The 18,640-nt window shown below is 42.0% G+C and overlaps 2 protein-coding genes across 2 annotated transcripts in view; one reads left to right on the top strand and one right to left on the bottom strand.

Annotated features, from left to right (window-relative positions):
• The window catches only part of T265_11124 (hypothetical protein), a gene marked incomplete at both ends in the record, with an annotated part of 22,957 nt that overhangs the window by 1,149 nt on the left and 3,168 nt on the right, over window positions 1–18,640 (bottom strand). The window contains one exon of the mRNA XM_009177694.1: window positions 1,172–1,428. Within this exon, the coding sequence (XP_009175958.1) occupies window positions 1,172–1,428 (257 nt within the window). The remainder of the gene's footprint in view (window positions 1–1,171; window positions 1,429–18,640) is intronic.
• The window catches only part of T265_11125 (hypothetical protein), a gene marked incomplete at both ends in the record, with an annotated part of 30,953 nt that continues 17,258 nt past the window's right edge, over window positions 4,946–18,640 (top strand). The window contains one exon of the mRNA XM_009177693.1: window positions 4,946–5,107. Within this exon, the coding sequence (XP_009175957.1) occupies window positions 4,946–5,107 (162 nt within the window). The remainder of the gene's footprint in view (window positions 5,108–18,640) is intronic.

Raw genomic sequence — 18,640 nt, 5'->3', positions numbered from 1 at the left:
ACAAGAACAGCTGCGTCCAAACCTTGTTCAAGAGGGCGGAGACACACTGCGTCGTGTTGATCCGATTGATGATGTTTGAAGTTGGGTCATGATCGATTGGTTTGTAGGTCGTGGTGTCATTTAGCAGTTGTTTGGACTTTTCAATGTAATGGGGACATAGGACAACGGAGCAACCAATGGAATCGCCCGACCGAACAACCAGTCGCGATCAAAGGTCATCCTCTGCTAGCAGCAAGTATATTAGCACACGCACAACACTACCCAACGCACAACACCAACCCACCGCTACGCACTCCTACGCTCCACAATAACGCACTGATGATGTCACCTCGGTTGGTGATGAAACGTTTGCAATCAAATTGCCCAGCTCAACGAACAAGCAAACGAACACCTCCTACGGTTTCCCGGCTTCCTGGATTCCTGCCACTCATCATAATCGCAATAGGTGTTGAAAATAGCCATTGGCGAGCTCGTTGTTACTCAGTCTTAGATGACCTTTAATTAGTTATTTTACACTGGCTCTGGAAGTAAATGCCGGTGAAAGCTTCCAACATCCGATGCATATTTCCTTTAACTATCCCGCGAAAATTGGCTAGACCTGTGCTGGCCAAACGTTCTGTGGAAATATTTACAGAGTTGGCCGAATACAGACATCTTTAGTAGGCTCTTGAGTTCGTGTTGACAAAGCGTCTTGAACTCCCACTGATGGATTCACGTGGAACAATATTACTTCAATAATTTCAGTGCAATGGTCTATTAGGAAGCAGGGATCTATGAACATGGCAAGAGCTTTAGAGCTCCAGAAGTTATTGCTATCACTGATTGGTCAGTGAGTCTTTTGAGGTGCGGTTGGAAAGTAGCTTCTGGTGTAAACATGGAACAGGGTACCGGCCAGTCTTGCCACCAGAATGCCGACCCGTGAGTTTGACTTGTCAATATGGATCCATGTCTGAGCTCATGTTCAAGATTCGCACCCCCTGATTGAAGCACAAAAAAAATACACACACACAGTCGTTGCAGTCGGTTTGGTATATCACATTGTTCTTCTTGGCTTTGTCTAGAGATTAGTTTCCTCAGGGTCGTATTCGGCTTGTGGGCCACGAAGATTCATTTTTGAGCCAATAATCTGGTCGCAAGTTCTGATATATTCTTGATGTAAAGCAGGACTAACCGTCTGGTGGCTTGTTCTTGGCTGTTGTTGAGATGTCTTCCTCTTCAAGCTTCTCTTGATAAAACTCCTTGGATATCCATTCTTCTGGAACACTCTGTATAGATAGTTTTCTTCCTTCTTCCGCAGTTCTGTGGTGCTGCAGTGTGTCTCCGCCCTCTTGAACAAGGTTTGGACGCAGCTCTTCTTTGTGGTTTATGGATAATTGCTGCTGTATTTCAGTATTTGGTCCGACTGCAACAAATTCTGCCTTGGACAAACTGGGAGAAAATTATGTACACTAATAAAGGAACACAACGTGGCTATCAGGAGGCATGACCCCCTGTCCTTGATATCAATACCTGAGGACCAAGAAGGCCACAAATTCAATCTGGAAAACGCAAAAAATTTGGCATACGGAGGCACGCGACACGGAAGAGAATTTCGGAAGGCATGGTACTCTACGGCAGGTTCAATCAACCGGTGCATCGAACTGGATCCAATTTACGCACCTCTACGTGCGAGAGATCAACATCGCAACCGAAGCACTCAAGGAGGACCGAATAATAGATTAACAAACGAAGAAACAAGGAACACCTCGGAGTCAAATCAATAAAGGTCACAACGGAACTCGGAAGGACAAAGGTCACTCCAACACCGACCAGACTACGACGGCGATGGATGCCAATTTCAAAGGTCACGTGTGCATCGGCGGATGAGGACACGGGATAAAAGAACAACCAGGGGAAACGGCCGACAGAATAACTAATCGCGGTCAAAGGTTATCCCCGGGTACCAGCACGTATGTCAACACACACGTAACACTACTGAACGCACAACCACTAACCCACCGCTACACACAACTACGCACTGATGATGCCACCTCGATTGGTGATGAAGCGTTTGCAACCAAATTGCCCAGCTCAGCGAACAAGCCAACGACCATCTACGCTACCTGAGCTACCGACGTTCTCCTCTATAGAAAATGTTAAGTTTAAATAAATGCTTCCAACATTCCGCACAAAATGGTCAACACGCTGGGACTGGGAAAAATATTTTTCAAGGATATCCAATACATAAAAAGGCCTCTTAAAAACCACATCTGTTACAGAAATCATCAGGTGAAATTCCGAATCCCAAAAGTGTTAGTGGTTTCTAGCAGATTCCGTAACTAATCAGCACATTAGTCAAGATTTCTGGGGGACCAAGTTAACCCCCATTGGTCATAGAGGCCGTTGCGAAGAGGCAAAAAATATGGCTCTGGAAGTGCATTCTAGCTGCATGTAACAATGAAATGAAACGGAAATACAGCATGTCTGAGTAAACAAGTTTGGTTGTGAACACCAAAAGGCGACGAGGAGCTGAAAAAGGAAGGGCCGGAATTCTGGAACTCAACCCTGTTTTCGTTTATATGCTTTAACGATAACATGGGCTTGCCAACACGTCTGTCTTCAGAATGAAATCAGAGGATCACTATTAATAGTTTGTCTTAATCTCGTGCAGATTGTCAATGGACGAGTGCATGAAGGTCAAGCATAACTGTAAGAATTATAACCACTCTGACTTATCAGACATCAAGTGTAACTGCCCTCGGAGCCAGAATCGGTTAGCCGTGAGAGGGCAGTTTTATTGGCACGTAAAATCGTCCTGTGTGGTGCAATAGTTCACAAGATAGCGATCATACCCTTATGAGGTAGCTTTTCTTACTCAAACCACATTTAGGCAGGAGTTTATGTAAAAGAAAAACGTGACAATCGAACGGCGGAAATAAAAGCAAAACAGCTCGTGTATTTCAATGCGTGGACGAAATCAACGCGCTGTTTTGAGGGTTGACGGTTATTTGATAAAGTAAGCTTGAAATGAGCATATGAAGGTTGTACCGAAAAAGCAAGAATGACAGGAGCGCGTGGAGCTAAAAATTCTCAGCACAGTATGGATGATCAGTTTCTTTGTATATATGGACAATGCAAGAATAACGCGCCCGTAACTATAGATTACTAGATATCACAGTACGCTTGTCAGTGCATCATAACGTTTTGGAAGTCAGACTGCTTGCTGGAACAAACCCTGAATAATGCTGGATAATGTCTATTCCTAGTGGTGTTGTGCGTGTAAGGGCGCACTAGGAGAACGTGTTCTTTTTATCATGATGCGCAAATCCAGCAGGTAGTCCGAGAAAATTTCACATGAACAATAACCCATAACATAGTGATTTGTGCACTTCTGATGTCAGCAAATCGTTTCCCGGACTATTTGATACACAGTGACCGAATGAACCCAAATCCAATAATTCTTTTTTCAACATTTATATATATGCGCATGTATTTATATATGTATGATATACAAGAGAACGTGAATGACTGACACCCTTATCGTATTTTGTGGTCACCTAGATGTTTAACTATTTTGATACTAGATGTGACGACCAACGCGCCGCTAGATCTGATGGATACGCAAGCCCCAATCATCATAAATTTACCCGATGGAATAACACCCATGGGCGAAAACGCAAGGAACTGTCGGACAACAATAGGGAGTTGAAACATGATTCCCTATGTACACACATGTATACATGTATTGTACAGCATGGCTCATAAGATGATATAACTGCTGTACCAGACTGTATCATTTTTCACATATTTGTTAGCGTTCCCTTGGTTTCCAGTTCAAAGGAGATCAAACTTGAAAAACAACTACCCAGTCCCTTGTATATTGCTATAGAATGGGGTGTTCTTTTTCGTTCACACTGTTTTGACCCAAAACGGGTTACAATCATTCACTATATTGCGTCACTTGCATATAACTTACAATCATTTCATGAAATGAGGCGTGTGCAAAGTGAATTAAGGTGATACAGGACCGCTCCCAACTTACGAATGATTATTGTTGGCCAACTAGTGATACTGTGGTAAATTTTGATAATTGCCGACCTGTCCTTCATCAGCTCATTCTGTACTGTTAAAAAAGGGGAAGCGAGCTACATGAATAGTGTCAGATGGTGTTTTTGATGACTACCGACCTATATTAGACGCTAAATTTCTGCGTCTTTTTGCCAAATAACTAAGTGTTGTGTTGGAACTAATAAGAATATGTTGAACTCACCGCTTGTGTAAAATCTAACATAGGTAGAAGACATGTGGGATGATTAAATGAAGAAGTCAACTTCCGCATAGCTAGTTCTCAGCTTTCACATGGAACCGAATTCCGGGAGGATACAGAATTCAAAGCGAAGAGGATTACCATTTTCGAAAATGTAGTGTCAAATCAAAAGGAAGTGAACAGCAGTTAGAGAAGTAGAAATTAACTCCCACACAATCTGGGGACTGAGCGTTACATATTGTTAGTGAGCAAAAAACGCGACGTTGCTTGCAAAGGGTATTGCTTACAAAATGGCTTCACATGAAATCTCAATGCTTCTGGTTGCTGGTAGGTTGGGAAACGGTGAGCAACTAACAGTACAAAAGCGCACGTATTCTAATGCCCAGTCTTTCGTAAAAGAATTTCCGGAACCAATCCAGATGCAGCGTTTCTGGAAATGCCTTTTCTGAATTTATTCTGTGGCGCACGTGGTTTTATCATAAAATTCACCGACTGAATGATGCCGGAGCCATTTCTGATTATTTCTGGACTCTGACTGTTACATATTTTTGCACATAATTTGTTGCTTCTTTCTATTTATTCTGAAAAAATAGGCGGATTCTTAGCGGAGGAGGGAGAAGAAATGGAAAGGAGGCAGGATGGATGAAGAGAGGGAATACAGGTAAGAAAAGAAGGATAACCAGTTAGAAGTGATGTAGAATGAAGAACGGAAATTTGAGAGGGATGATGCAGAACACAGGTGACAAAGCGGAGGAGAAAGGAAAAGGTGAAAACGAAAGGGGTACGAAAATAGCCGAAGAAAAAGAAAAAAGGAAGGAAGAGAAAAGGGCAAAGGAGATTCAACGGGGGAGGCATGTGAAGGTGTGCACAGTGGAGCTGGTCGCCTAAATCTGAGATAAACACAATTTTATTTAGATCCTCAGTTAGGTGAAAAATCCCACCAAAACAGCCTAAACGTGATATGAGACACGTTTTCTAATCTGGAATCCCCTAAGTTGTCACTTGATGAAACGGTGAGCTGCTTTCGCTTGCAATATATATTCTCACAAGGTAGTTTTAGATGTTATATGTACCTGTGCACCACCAAATGGACGGCCTCTGTTTATGATTGCAGATGAATGGAGGTTTAAAACAGGACAAGCTGTTACTTCGAACTCCCGTGCGCCGTTACTGACCTATTCAATTCCAAGCTTAGAATTTGCAGGTTTTATATTATAGCTATCATGATCACCTCAACTTCAGTCACAGGTAGATATGAGTTAATGCCCAAAGAAATGGATCGCGTTAGTAGCTGTACCTGACTTCACTGCCTCAGGGTGTCATCCTTTCAATCAAAAGCATTGGCCTTTTCTTCAGCCTAATGAATGCAAGAAAGGACTCTTGATTTATCGGAGTGTCTCAGAAGCGAATCAGACAGTAATAGGTCTTTCACTTCTACTATGGGACCGACAGTAATACACAATAGCTTCCACTAAAATTCAGGGCTGTGAGCAGAAGCATTGCAAATGAGAGGTTTAGTGAAGTAACGTATTGTACTCTCCAAAAGTCAAGCACAATCCAGTCTAGCGGCATTCAGAAGCAGAGTGCAAGATCTCGTTATTATGGGACATATCAATATGGGATCCTCACCAGTAAATGTAGAGAGCTTGTTTGCTGGTGCATTATCTTTCACTGCATCACAAAACAAATGTGGTAACAGGTTTGAAATCTTGTAGGTTTAAGTCACCGCAGAGTTATTGGACAGTTAGGTAAGTTTTTAAAGTAAGATAATGCAGTCGGATCATAAAACAACTAAAGTACTTGTGTGTCTGGTTGAATTTGAAAACTCCTCGTTGGAGTTTTGTATTAGTTTGACGTGCGGTAGCTACTTAACGATGTCCTGTATGTAGAGAGCAAGAAGAGCTCCGGATTGGAGTTTTACGAACCACGCAAACATCTACAAGTGAAGTGGAAAGCACAGTTGTTAATGTGAGGAGATTTTGCGTTGTAACTGAAGTCACTCTATGCCGAAAAGCCGCTACTGGGAATCCTGATCACAAAACTCCTGGTGATAGCGAACTCGCAATCTCCGGAAGAGTAGCTTGAACTCCCAGTCTATTGGTAATGAGCGTTTAATCAACGGTGTGCTAAATTTGCCTTGGGCAATGCTGACGATTTCCAGCAAAGAACAAACTGTCATACAGTGCTTCACGTGTTGCCGTATGGGTTGGCCTCACTAACAGGACGAAATCTCAACTGAGATTTTGTCGAAGACTTTCGAATTTCGTGCAGTTTGACTGACCCAAAAGTGAACTAAAAGACTGCCCCTTAAGCACTCTGCTTGAAAATCGAATTTCATTAAGACGCCAATCCGGCGAATGAGCCACCAAGATTTTCTACCTGCATTGTCTATTTCATGACCAACTGTACTATATCTCTGAACCATTTGTTCCGATAATGCTTGTTTTCAAATGACGCTTGACGCTAATAGTGTATCAAGATATCTTTGATTTCTTCCGGTGCGAATATGCAGAAGCTATTCTTGACATCCACCTGTATAATTTTTTGCTGTCTGTAGATCATTTGACATAAATGTATGATTGTCCGATTCCCCCTTGAGTAATGAAGTCATGGACAGTTTGTAAAATGCATTCGATGTGAGTGAAAACAAACACGGTGCACGAAGCTTACATGTGTCGCAATCCCCTGTATATGCGGTACGAGTTTGCTACCATTCTTCTACTTCCAATAATTGAAAGTGTAACCTACCCATTCATTATATTTTTGACCTCAGAGTAATCTTTGCCTGTCAAAATTACGGAACCTCAAGCACAGTTGACATTTTGCAGCTTAATTGAACACAACCATCCATGCTGATTTGTGGTATGAGGATAATTATGGATTTTGCTATGGATTTTGTCCTGCAAGTCAAGTCAACCTATGTCTGAAAGCTGAGAGGCACTGTACAACCGTTTCATCTCCATTGTACATTATCAGGAGTGCGCATCTCACGGAACTTCAGGAAGTCCCGAACCTGTAACCTCCCGGCTAGAAGTTTGAACACAACGTACCTGATGCAGATTGTTAATTGTGCTACATATGTTTCAGCGAGTTAGTTACCCCATATGTATGAAGTGTAGGCCAATATATTCACCTTTTCTGAAAGCTATTATTCTTGTGTAAGTACATGTGAAATTTTTCACCAAACGTATTCGATAATTCGCAGATTAGTATCCTTTTGGACTCGGTCTTATGGAGGGGACTTGAAATAATGATCCTTTTCAATAACTGAGTGGCTGACACCCACATCAGTATCATCACCAGGTTGAATAAATGTTAGCCACGTTAAAAGTCACAAGTCAGTTCTAAAGCATAACGTTGCAGCCACTGAGTAACGATTAGACATTTACACAATCAAGTTGGGATTTGCTTGAATCAGTTTCACAGTATCCCCTCAATAAAAAACCAGCTATGTGCGCGATGTCCTGAAAGAAATTTTCCAATTGAATAACTTCCATTAAGTATGCAATCCATCCTGAAAATCGAATCCAGTTAAATAAATGCAAAAATATTTTAACTGAGTCGATGAAGGTAGAAATAAAAAAGCTACAACGAAAGAGCTGTTCGGTAGGACTGACTGTTCTGAGCACTTTCAACACAGTGAATTATGGCTAATATGTTTCGCATTGCATTTGAGTTGTCATCAAATCTGCAGTAGATATGTCCACACTAGTTATTTTCATCTGTCAGGTGTATTAGTAACAATAAAGTGGTCTGTTCACCCGCCAGTATTACTTATGTGCGTAACATGCTTACTCAATCCATTCATCATCAGAAAGTCACACAGAATGTCTAATAGTTCGTCAACTTGGTTCTCATTCGAAATGACAAACCTGGTTCTGGTGGAGTGGATTATTTTCGGGACAAAGCACATGAGCCTGTGGCCCAGCAGTAAATATCAAGAGTTCACAGAGAAAAAAATAAATACTTAATCCACTAACTACGGAAGGTATTGAAGGTGGTCTTATTCTGCTAACGATTGAAGTCACTTGATTCCATTTATGCTAATTAGTCCCATTCCGATTTTCTCAGTCATGATAAGTCACACAATCAAACATGGGGTTTCGCCTCCACTGGTTGTCGCTCTTACTAGAATGTATTCACACATTCACACATTCTTGAATCCCGTTTGTAGAGCGCACTCAAAGAGAAAGAACCATGCAACAAATATTTTTACTTTAACTGCAAGGGAACAATTTTGCAAATTCTGCTAAAGCGGAACTCTAAACTGACAAAAAATTTCACGTCCAATAAGGGAACTATACCCCCATCTGCTTTTCACAAACATGCCACTAACAACCATTTATAGAGCGACCAGCGCGCTGATCTGCTGCCGAAGATTAAGGAGCTACATTAGTAATCTCGTTTGCTGTGAGGCTGGAGCAGGTTTCCAATTTCGACATCAAACCGCTGTTGGGCAGTAGCAGATCGTTGTAGTGTTGGCGTGGTGATTTCAAGTTTAGCGTGGCGTGAGGTGTTGTGGTGTTCTTAGGCCTGGTGTGGTGTAGTGTGGCGTGGGCTGAATGCCAACATGATCTACCTATCCAGTACATGGATGCTCGTGGATGTTCGTCCATCACCCTGAATGCCTTGCGTCGCATTATGGTGGAATCCGTAGGAAGGTTTCGAGGCGTCAGTTAAAAACTCCATGTGTTACTTATGCGTGGCTGGTGGTTCTCAGCTGGGAGAGGATTCGACTTGTGGAAAAATTGTAATGTGTCACGGAAGCATCTGGGACGCAGAGTACTTGACAGAAAGCTTTCATGTGTGAAGAATATGGCGAATGGGAGATTCAGGTGAGGTTTAGAGGTCTCCAGGTAACACGAACTTAATTTGCGAAAGGATGTATTTGCGATCTGCTGACCTCACCTCCTTAAACACGTCAGTCACTCACAACCTCACCAAAAAACCAGATGGAATTACTTCAGAACTGTTCAGACACAGTGGACGCATTAAAAAAGGGAAAGCATAAACAAACTCCTGGATTTCGCATGGATATATATTTCAAATTCCATTGATAATTTTATTAACAGTTGAAAGGAATTCTAATGAGGTAACCCATATTTGGATTCCTTACCAAAGTAGTAATAAACAAACCGGAGTGGAAGCATTGTTTTACTGTGCGTCCAAAACCCAACGTAACTTAGAGCACTGCTCCTAAAATCAGAAATAATCCTCATGAACCAGAGTCTATAAAACTCGGGAATTTGATATCAAGACCTAGGGAGATAGGTCAGAGGACCAGAAACAGTGTCATTTGTCTAGTTAATGGACCGGACTGTCACAAACTCCATCTTGGACAGATAACGAAAATTATCTGCAGGGAACAAAGACCACAATTCAGCACTCTGAAGGCATGATTTAATACCACTGTTTTCAATAAAAGAAGTACACGAACAGCACAAGTTCAGTCTATAAAACCGTTATGTCTTGGTATATGGAAACACAAGCAAACCAGACATTCCCTAGACACATGGTACTCTGTCACTGACTCAGTCAACTTACATATTGAAGTGGACCCAATCAATGTAACACGAACGGCAAACGATTACTAACAAAATCTCACGTCGTAGGGAGAATGGACGTATAAGTTTACCGAAATCGTTACCTCAGAATACAAAAGTCAAATTTCACATCCAATGAGTATGAGTTCAGACTCGATGGTTATCCTAATGCCGATCAATCAGAGAACTAAATGACCGAGCTTCCAAACGATCAGTTGTAGTCAGAGCTCACTCCCAGTCGCATGCACAACACATATGTTAGCACAAACACAAAATTGTTCAACGTCCCCGTATAAGGCACTAGGACTCACCGCTGACTTACTACTTACTGATGAACCCCTTAATTGGTGACGAAGCGTTTGCAACCAGATTGCTCAGCTCAGAGAACAGAACAAAAGCGGTCTACAAGCTGGGTTACCAACATTCCCTTAGCAATTTTACACTGCAAGTCTAATTTGCCCACTGTTCTAATAGAGCAGTTCATGGAGACGCACTTTTTTCCTGGATAAGGTATCTGTCCACTGAACCATTCCGTTTCTTGACCAAACGGCTACACTTGGAAGTCTCAAAAATCGTACACTTGGTGGAGGCCCATTAACCCGCTTCAATTTCCTTTAGGGCCAGCCGTTATCTTGAAATAAGCTTGAAACCCTTTTGTAACCTCTGCGTCGGTACGCGGATGATTAGGAGGTTGTAAGTGTGAGAGGCACTGGGACGGAATGTAAGGCCCTTGCATGTGAGATGAGTAGAACGTTGGTATGGAAATCGAAAGTGGACTGGTTGACCTCTGAAAGAGACTGAAGCGCTGGTGAGGGAAGTGTAGGACGGAGTGTGTTATTTGCCATCTTTATTCGGTTGAGTGGATTCTTACCCAACTTTGTTCTCAAACACTGTATTGTCTTGTGATTGGTCTTCCAATCGACTGATATGTCACTTATCCAGCTCAGTGTCGCAATTTTCACTCTCCATTCGGATTACTCTGTCTACAGTTTTCAGTGAGATGCATTGTTTGATTTGCATAGCCTCTCTTGACATGTTCTGCTCTTTGATCTGTTTCGTCCTTTCGTTCGTTGATACTTGTCCTTCTTGGAGTTGGCCCAATTTTCCAATCCCTTGATGTTGGGTCTGTTGCTTTTTAATTTAGTACCTCGCGTGCCAAATAGCCGCCCCCTTTGAGAGGTCTTTTGGTCCCTGGGTTGTTAGGGAGGATCATCTTCGATTTATCTGCTTATTACGTTATCTGAAATCTGCACCATTTGCCTGTTTCTGCCTGAACTAATATGTAGGCACTGGTGCAGTTTAATCCGTCTCCTTCCTGGTTTCCATCGACAAAGATGAGTGAGAACTCGTCTTCTATCCGTTTCCTCCCTATTTGTCACCCGAAGATTTCATCACAACTTTTGCACTGTATGCAGCGGATGACATTAGTTGTCCCAACTGTACATGCTAAGAGGTTTCAAACTAAATTTCCTCGGGGTAACATTTTGCTTAGGATGTCTGTCTAAGCGTTTCTGTTGGTTGGCCTAGGATTTTGTTGTGGTTCTGTACCTCGATTCATCTGAACATTTTCTGAGTGCAGCTCTATTAGTTGCTGTGGTAGTTCAGAATTTGATACTTGTGCATTGCCCTCGGTTGTATTCATCCACGTGGAAGGCTAGTGACAACGGCATCCAAAAATAGCAGTTTGACATCTTTTTTACTTGCAACGTTGTGATCGCCAGGAACGCTGCTTGTTGATTGACTCATTCGTTCCTGTTTGTTCTTTTTGATGGTGATTTATCCATAAATTCCAGCTTGCGTAAAGTAAAATGGCTCCTTTGCTGTTTCTACATTGTTATCTGAGTGTTTTATATTGAAACTGAAAATGCCGTTTATAAGGCCTTTAGATGTATTCAAATTATACTTCCAGGCAGTCATCAGTTTTCAAAAGTTCACTCGGAAATATATAGCATTACTTCTGAAACCGTTGTTAGGGATATGAATTTACCCTAGATCAAATGAGACCGATGTTTTGACTTTTTCACTTGTAACTTCTTTCGGTCTATCCCAAAGTATTCGTGTAATGTCAAAGCGAGTACTATGGTCAAATAATGATGTATTTCACTACTCCCATAATTCCCTTGAAACGTCCATTGCGACGTAACTCGGGGGGGGGGGGGTGCAACTGCTGGCCGCCGTGATATTATCCCATATACTTTCGGAAGGCTGTAGGAACGCCAATAATCTTTGGATCCTTTTTATGTTCAATTAAGCTTGTTCGGAAGATTTTGGGTTTGATCTTTCTGTAGACGACGATACGTGGTAGGGTTGTTTAGTTAACCTTATGCCTTGTTTGCGTTGTTCGTAGTCGACTTTATCAGCAAGCAGGATGACAACAGTTCTGATTGTCTTCGAACTGCTTGACGTTCTCTCCAACTACTCAGCTGGAGATTTTATTGCTTGTGATAGGTAAACCAGCTGTCGGTCATCGAAGAATTAAGGTGACTTACATTTGAGTAATCGTCACTCATAGAGTTACTCAACGCGTGACAGCACGCTGTGAATTTACTGACTGAAGGTTGAGTACAGCTCCATCCATTCTAAGTCCAAATTAATCAGGCTGCTGGTGACTGAACGTTTTGGTCTGAAACTGCTAGCCGGAAGGTTGCGCGTTCCGAATTCTTAGAGGGCTCGTGAGGTGTGCATTGCGGACGATACTTAATCAGGCCGAAGTAGATTCTCAACTTGTCGGCGTGGAATGGCTTCATTTATCACACGTTTACAAAGTGTCGAGGTTTACGCAAAGGAAGCTCCCAATATCACTGGTACTGTGAACTTATATCCATATAAAAATCCGAATTTCAAATTAGCTGTCCTCTAATTCACAGTAGTAACCCAGCAGCCTGCATTTTCAACGAGCAAACAATGAATATTACAAGAAACACTGCCCTCAAAAAGGCCAAATCACCGTACACCAAAGACTATGGAAACCTACCGTACGTCATTTCAATACCAACATCATAGGAAGTACAACCTTCGCTTTTACTTTAGGCTAACAGTATGCCGTAACAGCCAGCTTGGTAATCGAAACACAACCATGGCTCTCTGGATGGATGTATCGGTTTGCATCATCACCTAGAAAACAAAACGACATGATTCAAATTCAAATGAACCTGGTTATTCGGTACACATGATACAACGCCTTCTAACGAAAGAAAGACTGCTGAACTAGAAACGACCTAGCTCGTACCGAAAACAGTCAGACAGAATACTAGTGGGTTGGAATGCTAATAAGTGGGACTGACCCCTCCAGAGAAGTGACCATTCATACTGACAAACAAACGAAGGGGAGATAGGTTTCATCACTAGTGTGCCTCCGTAATCATGCTTATTCACTGATATTCATCAACAATTTCTGGAAGTAGATAAAATGTCATTCAAAGGATATTGGCACATGACATTGAATGGAGACCATTTCGGACAACAAACATCGTTACATTTGGAATATGATAGCATATGGGGTTTGATGTTGCTGGGAACGAATACGTATGACGCAGTCATATAACACATTAGGTTTTTTCATCATTTTGAAATCGCTTCGTCTGCGAGCATGTTTTACTGCTTTTACTGGCGGTGACGTCAAGTGACTACCTGAGTGACCTATTCGATTCAAGTCTTTTGGACACCATTTTGCATTCTACGGTGAGTTACTGTCAGTAAAATTTGTCCAGATTTATGGAAGAAATCCGAATTCGCTCGAAATTTGTGTATAGTGGTACCATCTGCACTTGCAGAATTTTCTGGTTACTAAATTTTGCTGCAATAAATGGGAAATGGTCAGACGACGAGCCAAAAATCTAATGATTCTAAGGCACCTCGTGGTAACCAACGAAGGTATGCGTTTTCATATCGTAGGATCAAATGTAGTACGTTAGCCCAAAACAGGTTACATCAAAACATTTCGGTGCTCGAAATCCACTTCGAACCAGGTTTACCCTCTTCAAGTATTATTCGGCGGGCTTAGTTGACGAAGGCTGTGGCAATCAACAGTTGTACTCAGCCTTGCACATATTATGCATCTGTGCGAGTACCTAATATGTCTCCCTTCATTTCTGGCTTCACTTAATGTGGATTTCTACATTTTCCTCTTGAACATTGGCACAAAAAGCCACCTGGACCGTCCAGGACTACTGTATTCCGATTGTGCAGTATAGATTGCTTGGCTTTGTGACTCAAGTAAATGCAACACTACTGGTTTGACTAAATCTCTTAAGCGCGTTGACGTGAAGCATCCTGCGAATTCGCTCTGCATTACAGTAAATAAATCGCACTAAGCACTGGTTGATACCGAAGATGCTTATCACCATTCCTTATCTGGTCATAAACATATGAACATGGATTCATAAAGGTGTTGAATAATCCACTGCTCAGCCGACTGTAACGCATTCGCGCAGTTCTAGCAAATTTACTTCATGATTAAAAATTAATCTCCTATTATTATACCAACGAAACTCTCGTATTCTATAATAGGCGAAGCTCCATGAAGCTCACATATTCAGTGCAGTGGATGCAGTAACGTTGTGAGAGTTTCATGCCTTCAATGACTTTGCGCTGAGATATAGGGCGTAAACTGTAATCATCTACAGAGCCCCACCAACCTGGAATGCACATATTTTGCTTTAATATACTTTTCTTAACTTAGAAAAAACAAAAGACCTTCAACTTGGACACTCAAACGGTCGTTGGGTTTGCTTCACTCAAGCACATCCACATCATATTGAAGCCCAGTACTTGCAGTGATTACTGAAATCCTGAAGCTCATCAACTTCTCAAAAGGCTAGTATGTATTGAACATATAATAAACTTCGCATATTTGTGAATACATTCATATAAGATACATCTCACTAGAAATCACCCGGCATACTGGAGCCTGAATGAGAGTGAGCTAACTATTGATTACTAAGATTGCTTTTCAACCGGAAACGATAAGGTTCGCCGCGCAAGTGTCATTCTGTGATCAAATGTCCGTTACTCAAGCTTAGTGATGTCCACAAGAGCCCGAGCTGGGTGAAATGTTTGCGGTAGAGTTGCATAGCTTTGAACGTCTGGATGGCACGATCTTACCAGCCGCCGCTAACCCCCTAACTCTGAGTTCCACAAGCGTCAAACATTTCCTGCCACAATCACGGTGTCATTCATAAAGAATAATAATAACTTCGGTTCGTAAACACGCCATTCTCGCAACCTACTTTCAGACGTCCAATTGATATCAGTGTAACGGTGGATATCACTGATGAGACATGCGAGTAATATGTTTCCGTTCTGCGTCTGTAATTGTTCAGTTGGTATTTTCTAATAAATAACTCCGCAGCGAAGGCCACCAGTAGCACAAGAATGTAATATTATGTTGAATGAGTAAATCGGACGGGTCAGCGGAAACTGACTAAATTTGAAGCAGCGGCAAAATGGGAACAGCCACGACCTGTCAACCATCAAGTGTAGTCGTTGGTATGGGCCAGAACTAGCTTACTCTGACAGATCAATTTAGCAGCAAACAACAGACATGACAGCGAGCACACACCTATGCAATCTCCTTGCTGACCTTAGTGACATTTATACGAAATGTTTCTCAAAAAGAAAAAAGACACCGAAACGAGACATACTAAAGTATGTGGATTCTATACTTCAGAGAGTGAATGGGAATGAGGTCATCTTTTTAAGGGTTGACAGTGCAACGGGGATAATGTATGCTTGAAATGAATACAGGCGGGTGGTACAGAGCAACCTAAATTGACAGAAGTGCACAGGTACGTAAAACTAAAACTCACTGCAGTGAAGCTTAGCATTGTTCTGTGTAGGGGTGGGTAATTCAAGAACAAATACCCTAACTATAAGACACTAGAAGTTACGATACAGTCGCTCGCACACACGAGATTGTTGGAAATCGACCTACTGGAATAAACGAACAGATTCACCGGGCGGTCCCCTTGAGTGTGCGTTATGCGTTTAAGTGCGCATTACGAAAACGTATCATCGTGATGTTCAGTTATAAAGCTACACTCTATTCGCTCGTGTTCATAGGCTCGCACACCTCAGTGAATGGTCTCAGAATAAGAATATGGGGAAAATGGGTTGTCTGATCTACAATTCAGGGCACGGTCTTTTGTGCTCATTTAATGCCAGCTAAAAGAGGATAACCTTTCGCCACGAAGTCGTTTATTAGAAAACACAAACTAAGCAATCGCAAATTATTGGACAGGAAGGTAAACATCTCATATGACCATAGTTTTAAAAAACCGAACATTCTCATGCGTCTGCCTAAACATTCATGGATATTCATTGACCATTAGGCAATTGTAAACGAACACTGCAAATAAGTTCGACATGTTCCGTAATAAACTTCACGTTCCATTAGAAGCAGGGTGGGGTTTGGGTAGGGCCACAGGCTACTCGCAGACCTCATCAGTAGCATACGCCCTTACAAGACAAGGACGTTTCCAGAACCATTTGTAGAGCTCTGACTCGACAATTCCAGGTAGAATCGATTCTGACTTCATGTAGATAAGCCTGACAATAAATTGGACAGATTTCTTTGAAACAGCTTGTAAACATTTTTTTAATTTTTACTAGTTCGGATCTTTCAAGTATCTCACCTCGTCGTGTCATAATTTTTTCTTATAGCTGCTTTCGGTGACAGGTCCCGTGGGAAAAATTGCAGGTTAGGATCTACGTTTTACAGTTTTCTCGACCATATTTATTCGTCCAGTTGTAGGATTCATGGGACTGTGCCTAGGATTTGTGCTAATTGATACGACTCACCGTCTAAAAGTGAATTTGCGATATTTTTATCAAACCGAACAAATATTCTGACATACGCAACTACATACATCAACTACATCTTACAAACGATTGGATGTGTCCATGAACGAGCGAAGAGAGAGAAAAAATGTTGTTCGACTTACTGTTCATGACTAAAACGACCGTTTTGTGTGCAATTATTCATGAAATACGTGCAAATTTAGCTGGAGCCACGAATACAAGTGTCGGGGTGTGCACAGATCGATCGCTCATTGAGTAAAAACGGTAAGCAGGGAAGTCATGGTACAAAGGTCTTTCAAACGTGGAGCTCCGGTTTACATGTTGGAATTTTGATAGCTTCAGTGATCGATGCCATTTTGAACTGGACTGTTTGTAGCGGACTAGGACCTTATCAGCGTGTTCGGATGAATTGACAAGCAAAGTAACCAATACAAAATCACAAAATCACAATAGGGAAGGATTGAGTAGTCAAATAGGGACTCACGAATGTGTAGATCCAATAGTCCACTACACCGATCCAAATGCAGTAACTGGCTGTGAAAGGAAATATCCACTTGTCGGAATTTCCCACAGATGGTTCCGCGTGCGTGATATATTCCACGGTAGGAAAGTTATTCACGGCTAAAAAATGTCACATGCATTTATTGTGACGTTCAACAGTTGACACAAACGGAGATTTGGTCCCACTGGTCAACAAACAGTTCAATGGAGCGTAAATACCCTCCTTCAGCAAGAAGCCAGCAGGTCGCACCGGAAAATTGTGTATTAGTAACATTAAAACAATCGTCACGATACAATGTGAACGACAGTTACAAAGTGTGGTTCAAGTTTAGGAAGAATGGTAAATGTGACAACGGATTACAGACACTACATGTTCTTGGCACGTTCACCGGCACTCTGTATGGAACGCGTAAAGCGCGTTTCTTATCAGTAGCATGAGTGTTTTGGGTCGAATAATGTGCAATCCCGCTAGAAATAGAAATTCTTTGGATTTACACCAAACTTCTCGGAAGGAAACTAGGAGCGGCAAATTGACTGTCGACTGACCCTAGGAGAAAACATAAATAAGTTAAAATAATGTTCGTTTGTTTCGAAGACAATCGGACGACTTGTGTTGGAAGTTATATTCATCAAATGCGTCGAAGGACGCAACGCAGCGAATCATTTTCTCCGCAGTCGGCGGTTGGTCACTGGGGGAATTCCTACTAGTTACCAATCTATTTTTCATTCGCACAATGGAATTTAATGTTCAAAACCTACGAAATGTCCCTGATGGACTAAAACAGACAGAATACCGGCCAAACTTTCGAGCCCCGTATAGGCGTCCAGGGGTCCCAGTGATGTCAAGAAAGTTCTTCACCAGGATGTTCCGCTAGAGTTATGACTGCTCCAGTGAATATTGAAATTTGGTAATCGGCAAAATATGAAAGTAGAGTACACTCTACTTTCTACCATTTATAAATGGTTTTTGGTTTGAGCATATACGCAACAAAATGCAGCACTTTGGCGTGAAAAACTTTTATTCCATCCGCAAGGTCTTGTAGCTAGGAGCATCGTGATGTCAAAGGGGCTCCGAATAAATGAGCTACTTTTGGTGGGTTTGATCGGCTTCCATGTCCTGGCGGTAAAAGCAAACGGATTCGGTAATCACTGTGCTTGTGGCCGCTGGCTATTATTATTATTATTTTTGCCAAATTATTTCCGCCAAACCTATAGGGTTTTCGAAGTTGTGACTTTAACAGTGAGTTAGTCCAATCCATTTTCACCTTCTGGTGAAATGATGTTTGTGTAGCGTGGGATGTCAGGAAGTCAGCGGTATTCGACGTTCGAGAGGACGGCACACGTCAGTTCTGAAATGTGCAGATATACGGACTGGTATTAATGAATCCACACAGTATACACAGCACACATGCGCACAGGTCGGGTGGAACAAGGGAGAAGGCCGGAGTGTGGTAACGACACACGTGTATTGAGCGAAACCGAAACCGGAAGCGGGGGGTGTGTACAGGGTCGGATCAAGGTCAGTTAGGGGGGTGTACAAGCGGGGTACTCT

This window comes from Opisthorchis viverrini (assembly GCF_000715545.1).
Source record: "Opisthorchis viverrini unplaced genomic scaffold opera_v5_447, whole genome shotgun sequence".
Lineage (NCBI taxonomy): Eukaryota > Metazoa > Platyhelminthes > Trematoda > Opisthorchiida > Opisthorchiidae > Opisthorchis > Opisthorchis viverrini.
This window is presented reverse-complemented; position numbering and strand designations above follow the sequence as displayed.